Source organism: Danio aesculapii, chromosome 20, assembly GCF_903798145.1.
Source record: "Danio aesculapii chromosome 20, fDanAes4.1, whole genome shotgun sequence".
NCBI lineage: Eukaryota > Metazoa > Chordata > Actinopteri > Cypriniformes > Danionidae > Danio > Danio aesculapii.
The window spans coordinates 1129507-1141566 of NC_079454.1; the positions used below are offsets into that span (position 1 = coordinate 1129507).

Genomic DNA, 12060 nt, shown 5'->3' on the forward strand with positions numbered 1-12060 from the left:
TTAAGAATTTGTAGATATTTGGATTAGAAACAAGACAAAAACTCCTTGTAGTGTGGTCTATGGTCACATACAGCGGGAGAAATAAGCATTGAACACGTCACTATTTTTCTCAGAAAACACATTCAAAATTTTCACCAGTTGTTGGTAACAGCCAGAGAAATCCATATATGCAAAGAAAACAAATCTAATTAGTTTACAAATGAAGTTCTGTGTAATAAAATGAAATGACGCAGTCAAAAAGTATTGAACACATGAAGAAAGGAAGGTGTAGTTGAGCAGGGAACGCCCAGACAGCAGCTGAAATCTCTCAGTAGTTCTTCAGCAACCCTCAGCTCTTCCTCAGTGTAAATGAATATCAGCTGCTTCAGTCCAACGTGTTGAGGTGTTGAATGCTTATTCCCCCCACTGTATATGAATGTGTGTGTAGATACTGGAACAGCTGGCAACCGTATTGGATTTATTGCTTTAATATAGTTTTTTTCCTCCAAAACAATAAAGAGCCAAAAGATCCAGGAAAAAATTAAACACACCTGGCATTTTTAAGAAACAAAACCTGAGAGAGAGAAGAAAAAAAAAGGTTGGGGAGACACTTTTTAAATAAAAGACATACAAAAAAGCCACACACACACTCTCACCTAACAAACACAATCGTAAGACATCAGCCTGTGGGATACTGATCAGTGTTAAGAGCTCCAGATCTGCCGGAAGTTCATAGGACTCAGAAGGTTTGAATCTGAATCGACATACTCTACACACACCTCACTGCTCTGTTCAGTAAAAAAAGCAGAACAAACATTGCGGAGAGCGACTGCTACAAATACGAAACATAAAGGAGAAAACAATGCAAGTCATTTTTATTCTTTTAAATAAGAACGCGCCTCAGCACTCAATGTTGAAACAAGCTCGTACGCCGCAAAAACAGCTTTCTTATTCAGAGTTTCTGTCTTGTTTCTAGTCCAAAAATGTTCATTCAAGACGGATTTTTCTAGACAAGTCAAATTAATTGCATTGTTTTTAGAAATAACGTCAAAATTAAGTGAGGTTTTCCATAAAACAAGTAAAATAATTGGCCAATGTGGCAAGTAAATCTTATTTCAAAGAAAACTAAATTATTTAGCTTACCCCATTGGCAGATGAGTGTTTTGTTTGTTAAACTCACTTAATTCTGACTCCTTATTTCTGAAAACTAGGCATTTTTTGCAAATAATTCTCGATTTAAGAGTTTTCAGATGTTTGGACTAGAAACAAGACGAATACTTTAAGTAAGAACAGCCCATTTCGAGGTGCATCAGTGTTTTTAAATCCACCCCAGACGTCTTCAAGCACAGAAGCCAAAAAGCTAAACGTTCTCCAAAAGTCTCTCGGGTTGAGCTGCGGAACATTTTGGGAATAAAAAACGGTGAAAGGGTGCGAGTCCTGCGTGTCGGTGCTACTGCGGGATGCTGTTGGCGCTCCTCTTGGGTGGCGGTGGGGGCATGAGGTCCGAGTCGGCCGGGTGTTTGCGGGACTGAACCTGAGCGCAGCGCTCCAGAAACTCCAGCAGGATCTCCTTGGTGACGGGATGCTGGATACTGTTACACACGGCTGACACACACACACAGTGATTATAGTCAGCTCACACAGTAAAGTCGATGCTTTTGACAAACCTGCTACAGGATCAAATAAACTGTATAATAAAACTATCCCATAAATGTCACTCTAACCTGTTGATGTGATATCGGTCAACTGTATGTAAAAGCTTGTCCATATCATTCTGTTTTTGTTCATTTATTTAGTTACTGAGAGGAAAAACAGCACCACAGATTTATACTGCCATATAATCATGGCGGCTATTACTTAAGTACTTCCAACTTCATAATGTCTCTTGGTGTTGCTAATAACAGGTATTTCCTCAGTTCTACACTTGTACACTAAGCCTGACCCTGGCTTAAGTCGAACACATATATATCTTACCCATGGCTGTGTCGTATGCGTTGGGGAAGCTCTTGTCAATTCTCTGCCGCATGAACACCCAGGTGTTGTTGTCGAACGTGCACTCGATTATTTTATTATCGTACTGCTTCAGGTCCTTTGTTATCTGGAGTGAGAAAGAATAATGGGCAAATCAATGCTCTGGCATGAATTCGAAGAGAGAAATCACAGCGGCATCATTCAAACCAAAATGCATTATTGTAAACATGTACAAGCCACTCAAATAGTGGACAGATGAAGAAAACACGAATCAATCAAGCAGAGCTGATTACACTCTCAATTTACCAAGATTACACTGGCTGAAAACCAATGATTTTCAAGAGTTATGTTCAACCCTGCTCCTGAAGAACACTGAGATTAGCTTTAACTTTAATTAAACACCTCGACTTACTGTTTAGGGTCTTCAGGAGCAGGAGGACACATTCAGGCATGCAATCAAACAATGATTTTTGCTGTTTGTTCACACTACTCATTTAAAATGAGCTGAATCAACACAATTCTTGAGCTTTTTGGGGGACAACTTAATTGTTTTATTTTCAATCCACCTAAATTTGTAAACAATTAAGCTAACTTAATTCATTTGTGTTGGGACAACATGAAGGAATTGTTTGGAACCCTGTATTTTGATACATTATGTTGTGTATTTGTTACTATGTACAGTGCATCTGGAAAGTATTGATAGCGCTTCACTTTTTCCACATGTTTTTGTTACAGCCTGATTCCAAAATGGATTAAATTGATTGATTTCCTCAACATTCTACACACAATCCCCCATAATGACAATGTGAAAAAAGAGTTTTTGAAATTATTGCAAATTTATTAAAAATAACAAAGCCGAGACATCACATGTACACCAGTATTGACAGCCTTTGGCGTGAAGCTCTAAATTGAGCTCAGGTCCATTCTGTTTCCACTGATCATTCTTGAGATGTTTCAGCAGCTTCATTGGAGTTCACATGTGGTCAATTCAGCTGATTGAACGTGATTTGAAAAGGCATACACCTGTCTATATAAGGTCCCAGGATTGACAGTGCATGTCAAAGCACAAACCAAGTATGAAGACAAAGGAATTGTCTGTAGACCTCCAAGACAGGATTGTCTCGAGGCACAAGGCTGGGGAAGGTTACAGAAATATTTCTGTTGCTCTGAAAGCTCCAATGAGCACAGCGGCCTCCATCATCCGTAAGTGGAAGATGTTTAGAACTGGCCGGCTATCTAAGCTGAGTGATCGGGGGAGAAGGGCTTTAATCAGGGAGATGATCAATAACCGAATGGTCACTCTGTCTGAGCTCCAGCGCTCTTCTGTGGAGAGAGGAGAACCTTACAGAAGCACAACCATGTGTGCAGCAATCCACCAATCAGGCCTGTATGGTAGAGTGGCCAGACTGAAGACACTCCCCGCCTGGAATTTGCCAAAAGGCGTCTGAAGGACTCTCAGACCATCAGAAACTAAACTCTCTGCTCTGATGAGACTCAAACTGAACTCTTTGGAGTGAACGCCAGGCGTTACGTTTGGAGAAAAGCAGGCAGCGCTCATCACCAGGCTAATAGCATCCCTACAGTGAAGCATGGTGGCGGCAGAATCATGCTGTGGGGATGTTCTTCAGCAGCAGGAACTGGAAGACTAGTCAGGATAGAGGGAAAGATGAATGCAGCGATGTACAGAGACATCCTGAATGAAGACCTGCTTCAGAGTGCTCGTGACCTCAGACTGGGGCGACAGTTCATCTTCCAGCAGCACAATGACTCAAAGCACACCGCTAAAATATCAATGGAGTGGCTTCACAACAACTCGCTGAATGTCCTTGAGTGGCCCAGCCAGAGCTCAGACCTAAATCCTATTGAACATCTCTGGAGAGATCTGAAAATGGCTGTACACTAACAATTCCCATCCAACCTGATAGAGCTTGAGAGGTACTGCAAAGAGGAATGGGCAAACATTCCCAAAGACAAGTGTGCCAAGCTTGTGGCATCATATTCAAGAAGACTTAAGGCTGTAATCATTGCCAAAGGCCTCAACATAGGCTGTCAATACTGGTGTACATGTGATGTCTCAGCTTTTTTATTTTTAATAAATTTGCAACAATTTCAAAAACTCTCGTTTCACATTGTCATTATGGGGGATTGTGTGTAGAATGTTCAGGAAATCAATCAATTTAATCCATTTTGGAATAAAAAAAAAAAGTTCAGCGCTATCAATACTTTCCGGATGCATTGTATGTTGATGCAAAACAGTGATATAGTAAGAGCTGATCAAGGATTCTGCTGTCAGCCAAGAGATGTGTGTGAATTCATTTCCACACAGCAGTAATGTACAGTGGCAAGTGAAGGTTTGTGAACCGCTTGAGGATTCTGTGTAAATGTGAATAATTGGAACAAAATAAGTTTAGTATTAGTACAATACATGTGTGTAATCTAGTAAAATGTGTTTCATATTTAGTACTCATTCACATAGTTCACAAGACTAAAATGTAGCTGGAATGATTATCCCTGCAAAACGTTTGTTTTTGAATACTTTGTGCTCCCTGATGCTTCAGACACAATCACAATGCATTGAGAGCCAGGAGTGAAAATGTTTGCTTGTTTCATTCATCGCCACAGCGGACTGAACCGCCAACTTATCCAGCATATGTTTTACACAGTGAATGGCCTTCCAGCTGCAACCCATCAATGGGAAACACCAATACACTCTCATTCACACACATACACTACAGCCAATTCAGCTCACCCAATTCCCCTATAGCACATGTGTTTGGACTGTGGGGGAAACCGGAGCACCCGGAGGAAACCCACGCCAACATGGGGAGAACATGCAAACTCCACACAGAAACGCCAACTCACCCAGCCAAGGCTTGAACCAGCAACCTTCCTGCTGTGAGGCGACAGTGCTACCCACTGCGCTGCCCGGCTTGCTTATTTTTTCATCATAAATTGGGTTGTGTATGTTAAAACTTGTTTATTGGTTCATCACTATAGGAAGGAACAGGGAGAATCAGAATTGGGACAAAGCAGGACAGATACGATACAAAATCTGGGGATGCACCAAATTTTTGGCTGCTGACAATTATCTGCAAAAAATGGCTAAAGAGAGTAAATGGGCTAAAGTCTGTGTTGGAAAACAAAAGTCTATGCTGCACCGCACTTCCAAGTGTGAGATTTCACTCTTCTTCCAACAGTAATCACTAGGCAGACTAAAGCGGCTTTCACACCGAATGCGGGAAGCGATTTGTTATGAAACTATTGATTTCGATGGCTGGTGAGGGTGTGTTTCTTTTTACTGCACCGACCAAAGCAGCGTAGAGCGCACCATCAAGCTTGTACATGTCATGGTCAAATTTCAAAATAGATTAATATTCTGCTCTGTGGATTTTCTTCACACCAGCACCAGTGTGCAGCTCCACGTGGATGATGCGACGGCAGCCACAGGACAACGGCGCCAGAGCTTCACCACACACCAGTTATAGGTGGAGTGGAGAGACAGTGATAGGGCCAATTCGGTAGATAAGGATGATTGGGAGGCCATGATAGGTAAGGGCCGATGGAGGGAATTTGGCCAGGACACCGGGGTAACACCTCTACTCTTTACCAGAAGTGCCATGGGATTATTAATGACCACAGAGAGTCAGGACCTCTGTTTAACGTCTCATCTGAAAGACAGTGCTTACTGACAGTATAGAGTCCCCTTCACTATACTGGGGCATTAGGACTCACACAGACTGCAGGTTGAGCGCCCCCTGCTGGCCTCACTAACTCCACTGCCAACAGCAACCTAGGTTTCCCATGTGGTCTCCCATCCAGCTACTGACCAGGCTCAGCTCTGCTTAGCTTCAGTGAGAAACCGCTCTTGGGCTGCAGGGTGATATGGCTGTGGCCAAAAATTTCTATAATCACAATTAATCTTTGCACAGCACCAATAAAAACGCTTTATACTATTGAATAAAATAATAGACAAGCATTTTCAGTTTCGGCATCCGTCCAAGCTGATCCAGAATTTTCATTTCGGTGACTCCCTAACCAAATCTCTCTGCTAAATGTGTTTAAAGCTTGCATGCGAAACACTCTCCTGCTTTTTTAGTAGGCAGTAAAGTAACTGTCGATGCATAATGTGTAATTACAGCCACAACGCAGATGCCTCAATACATGACAGTTTCACAAAGGCCTTAAGAAAACAGGAGCGTGCTTGGCCCAAGGAAGCGAGAGAAAGAAATATCTTGAAAGATAAAAGAAGAGACTAGATCTTGGCTAAACGATGGCAGGTTGGTGTGTGTGTGGGGGAGGAAGTGAGCTGGCAGTAAAGCCGCCCCCTTCTGGGCCTGTTGGCATGATGGGATGAGTAAATACCCTCGCCATCCAACAGCGAAGGGCATCTGCGAGCGCAGAGGGGAAGATGAACATTTCAGGACAACAATATTCCACGGATTAATTAACCTTCGGTGGTACGGGCGCCTGTTCACAACCATGCAGCGTATCTACATGTGTACGGCCTACCACTGAACAGATCTCGATACAGCCAGATATAATAGAGGCGGCAGGCCAAAAGATTGCGCACACGCTTTTCACACCCCACACACACTCCATCCGCACGAGCGTGGCAGAGATCCAGGGATGTTGTTGGGCTTTCGTCTGGCGCGGTACATCACACTCCTGTTAGTTTTGGATAGGAGCGTCATGACACCCCGGTCACCCTCTTCAGATCCTGGCAGCCATTTGCAAACACCACACGGAGCCGACAGCAGCCAAATCCACTCCATTACGGCCAGAGCTTGCCAAACACCTTCTTAGTTTGTAATGATAATGGGGGAGCCGACAATTAAAAAGTAAATCAATTTAATGGAAGTAATAGTCGGGGGCAGAACAGAACCTCCGAACACACTGGCAGATAATCACTGCATTGTAAAAGTGCAAAGAAAACACTAGGAATGGACAAAACCGAGTTTCCCCGCTATGACTGATGTCTATTTACCAAAATCTGAAATGAGATGTAATTAGGGATGTTAGAAATCGTATCATAATACCAGGAACTGGTATCAACCTAGGAACTTCAATCAGTTGTGAAGTGTATTATCATGAATATAAGGACATTTACGGTGGCCAGGAAGTGCAGAAAAACTTTACAAAGTGTGAAACGCTTTTACGAAGCTCATGACAAATTTACATTTTGGAAAACATTTTCACCCATCATAAGACACAATTAAATAGGAAATACGAAAAAAATTAATAAGACGCAAAACACTTTTACCAGTCCCGAAACAAATTTACAATGACAGATTCCTTATGGAAATATTCTTTACTTCTCCCAAAAGTGTTGTTTAACTTGGGAAAAAATATTGTAAATGTTCTAGAAAACACATCTTCTGATTATGATTAAGTTAATATACTCTCAAAATCATTCTGCATGAAAAAAAAAGTATTTTTCCTCAAGTAAAAGAATGGGTCGCACTTTATCTTAAGTGTCCTTAACTAATATGTACTTACACAGAAATTAATAATTCATTACAATGTACTTATTGTGTAAATACATGCATTTACTGTGAACTTGTGCTTGATTAAATACCTGTATGTAATTACATCTGTAATTAACTTCTGTAACTACATTTGTAAATACACTGTTGACCATCCCTTACACCTTAACCCTCCCCTTAAACCTACCCATACTACCAAACCTGTCCATAACCCTACCTCTATCCCAACTCAAGAGCACCGCAAGTGTTCTCAAATACATTATGAACACAGTAAGTACATTGTGTTTGATGTAAGTACATAGTAGTTAAGGACACTTACTATAAAGTGGGACCAAAGAATGTGTTATTATCAAAGACACTAATGAGACATTAGTTAAAAAATCCTCAAAATCCACAAGGAATGAAGTGCTGCATGATAAGATATGCTTGAGGGTAAAAATGAAGACTTTAGTGTGATTATTGACGCTGTCTGGCTGAACTCCTGCATTCTGACTCATTCAGATGTCTCACTGAGATGCACTGATTTTCAAAGCTCCACATCAGCCTGGACTGCACTCCTGAACAAAAGTCTCTATGTATCACAGCTATTTTCTTGAATTTCTGAGGCACATTTTAGATAAAAAAGGAGCCTTTTGTGAACTTTTTTTTTCTTGCGTGATTATGTGGCCAGAAATCCCCAAGAGGCTGGACCCTGATGAAACAGAGGGTCCGCTATTCTGTCCCCCCTCGAATTTCAATATTGAGTCACATTCAAATACAATGGATATTTCTGTGGCATGTACAGTTGAAGTCAATACAATTAGCCCTCATGTTATGGAATTTGCTCAAATGAAATAAACAAAACTTTACTAAAAATGCTCAAAAATAAAGGTTGAAAACAAAAAAATCGTCTTCTAATAAACTCACTGAGCCCATAAGCCTCAAGGCAGGTTTGGCGTGATGTGCTGCTATTTTCAGACCAGCGCAACTGTAATTTTCAGGACGGACTGTACCTCGCGTTCGTTTCATACAGATTACAAAACCAAAAATATTTTGTTTTAGTAGGCAGGGTGGGGCTTCATTCACCTTATTGATCGTTAAACTTTTCACCATTCAAAACTATGAACGTCTTGTGTATTCTAGAGTCTTCCACTTACAAAGTCGTCATGTAAATAGCCAATGTTTCATGGGCGATGCAACTGACTCCTAAAGGGAATGAGAGACCAGACTCTGATTGGTTTAATTCACGTTATGCTCAAAACACACCCAGAACTCAATAAGAGAATAAGCACAACCCTGTTAGACCATGCGCCGAGGCACAGAGCGTATTATTCTGTCCTTATATATAGTAAAAGTGGATTCAGACACGGCACTTTAGACTTTGTGCCTAGATTGTTGAAATAGAGGCCTCTTTCACTTCGTAATAAACTGTATTTCACTTTCATGGTTTTAAATGTTCATCCACTGTTTTTGTTTTTGCTTTCTAAGATTTTGTTGCCACTTCAAAAACTTTAATTCACTGTTCAGGGACAAAACTCTCTTAACAGGTGCTCCTCCAGGTGCTCTGGTTTCTCCCACAGTCCAAACACATGTGCTATATAAGCTAAACTGGCCGTAGTTTATGTGCATGTGGAAGAGTGTATGGGTGTTTCCCAGTGTTGGGTTGCAGCTGGAATGGCATCCGCTGCATAAACATATTCTGGATATGTTGGTGGTTCATTCTGCTGTGATGACCCCTGATTAATAAAGGGACTAAGCCGAAAAAAATGAATGAATGAATGTGTTACATGACAGACTGAGTTTGTTTACCAAACAAGTGGATCTAATCTAATGGATTTGCATTGTAAATAAAAGTTCGAGTTTTTAGTTAATATACTCTCCAAATCTTTCCGCATGAATTCACTGATTATTATTCAAATTTTTCCCAAATCCAAATCCAGGATTAACTTGGTTAATTAGGGTAAAGTTAGGGTAATTAGGCAAGTCAATAGACAAAAATATTGTAGTCTGTAGCCAATCAAAAAACAAAATCTCTTAAGGGGGCGAATAATATTGACTTTAAAATGGGTTTATAACAATTAAAATCTGCTTTTATTCTAGCTAAAATAAAATAAATAAGACTTTCTCCAGAAGAAAAAATATTAGAGGAAATACTGTGAAAAATTCCTCAATTTGGGAAATATTTGAATTTCTATTAATTATTAATAAGTTTCGACTTCAACTATATGTACAATATCTGCTTGTATTATACAAAACAAAACACACACATTTAGCAGCAGAACATGGTTTAGTTGTGTTAGTGCTGAGGTTATAGACTGTTCCCAGCATGCACCACAGCATGAATAAATCATGTATATCTACCACTTCACTGTACAGTGCTACTGTTAAATGCATTATTTACCACGGCTCTTCAATTACTGCCTTTCTGTCTTTAAATACTGATTGCTGAATGACAGTCGTTATATACAGCGGGCAAAATAAGCATTGAACACATAGTCATGTTTTTTTTCCTGGGAATAATATTTCTCAAGGAGCTGTTAACATGAAATATAATCAGATTTTGGTGAAAACCCAAACAATACAAACATAAAAATAAAACAAAACAATCTGAGAAATGAGTTGTGTGTGATAAGAATGAAATGACAGAAGGAGAAAGAGCTGAACTACTGAAATGTGTTTAATACTGTATATAACAGGCTGTATTGGTGCTGCAGTTTAAAGACGCCTCTCATATGGAGAATGAAGCCTCATGCATTGCTCAGGTGTGAGCTTCTCACAGACTTCAACAGAGTGTCAACATCTTGATGCTTCTGTGAGTCTCGTCTATCAAATCTGAGCTTTATTCTGTATTTTCTATTGGATTCGGCTCAGGTGATTGGCTGGGCCATTCTACAGCTTGATTTTCTTTCTCTGAAAGCATCTGAGAGTCTCCTCGGCTGTGTTTGGGATCATTGTCTTGCTGAAATGTCCACCCTGGTTTCATCTTCATCCTCCTGCTAATGTAGATGTTGGACTGAAGCAGCTGATATTCATTTTCACTGAGGAAGAGCAGAGGATTGCTGGAGAACTACTGTTTTCACTTTCTTCATGTGTTCAGTACTTTCTCCATGCATCATTTCATTTTTTTACACAGAACTTCATCTGTAAACTAATGAGATTTGTTTTCTTTGCAACAGCATCTTTTAGAAATGTTTTCTGAGAAAAATGGTGACGTGTTTCATACTTATTTACCATACTTTAAGCTGGACGTTAAAGAGACAGTTCATCATTTATTCACTCTCAAACACATTTCTGTCTTTTGTTAAACACAAAATGAGATATTCTTAAGAATGTTAGGAAAACGTAGCCATTGACATCAAACTTGAACAAAACATCCAGCATTCTTCAGCATATCTTGTTTTGTGAAAAGGAAACTCAAACTGGTTTTGAACATGACTGAATGATGGCAGAATTTTCCTTTCTGGACGTACTGTCCCTTTAAGGACGCCGCATGATAACTCCATTCTGTTCATTAAATCTCTTTTACAGGCATCTCACAAAAATAAATATTCCATCAATGAAAAACAGTATATAAGACAGGAAAAGATGACTTTCCCACTGAGAAGTGGATTTAATGTCTCAGACATGTTTGCCGTTACTGTGCAAGAAATAATTGAGTGTTCGCCGTCTTCATCAAATGATTGTTTAGATAGTAAATAAAAGCCTAAATTAAATCTGTGATGAGAGCGTCTCTTCAGTAGACTGAATAAATGACAACTGTCATATTTAGTAAGTTAAGAATAGAGGTACACGTCTGTGTGCAAGCAATCCTACAATATATTCACAACTCACTCACTCACTCACTCTCACGCACACGCACACACACACAGTTTGTTTAAACTGCTTATTTAAAATGATCTAAAACACAATTCTTGAAATTATTATGAGACAACTTAATTGTTTTATGTTCAATCCACTTAAATAAGTATCAAACTAATGAATCCCTCATGTCGTCCCAACACAAATCCACTGTGTGGAACCGAACATTTTTGACAATGTGTATTTAGTCAAACTTCATTAAATTAGCTGGTCCCACTTTATATTCAGTGTCCTTAACTACTATGTACTTACATCAAAAAATAAACACAATGTACTTACTGTGTTCATAATGTATTTGAGAACACTTGCGGTGCTCTTGAGTTGGGATAGAGGTTGGGTTATGGACAGGTTTGGTGGTATGGGTAGGTTTAAGGGGAGGGTTAAGGTGTAAGGGATGGTCAACAGTGTATTTACAAATGTAGTTACAGAAGTTAATTACAGATGTAATTACATACAGGTATTTAATCAAGCACAAGTTCACATTAAATACATGTATTTACACAATAAGTACATCGTAACTAATTATTAATTTCTGTGTAAGTACATATTAGTTAAGGACACTTAATATAAAGTGGGACCAACTAGCTTGTTTGTTGTTGTTTTTTTATCTGTCTGCTTTTTATTTCTCAATATTTTGAAAAGGTCTTTAAAGCGGAGTTACTAAACAGAACAATTCCTCTTCATTTAACAATTGTCAGTATGTCTTAAAATGAGAAAAGCATTTAAACTGCGCTCAAACAATATTTTTTTTCAACCCAGGCTCATTCTGAGAACGTAGTCCCGTGGAAGT

General features: G+C 39.6%; 1 protein-coding gene across 1 annotated transcript in view; it reads right to left on the bottom strand.

The window, feature by feature from the left end:
- Window positions 1-442: 442 nt before the first annotated feature.
- rngtt (RNA guanylyltransferase and 5'-phosphatase) overlaps window positions 443-12060 on the bottom strand; it is a 188487-nt gene continuing 176869 nt past the window's right edge. The window contains exons 15-16 of the mRNA XM_056481173.1: window positions 1954-2077; window positions 443-1584 (exon numbers count right to left, since the gene is read on the bottom strand). Coding sequence (XP_056337148.1) covers window positions 1430-1584; window positions 1954-2077 — 279 coding nt within the window. The 3' untranslated portion in view covers window positions 443-1429. The remainder of the gene's footprint in view (window positions 1585-1953; window positions 2078-12060) is intronic.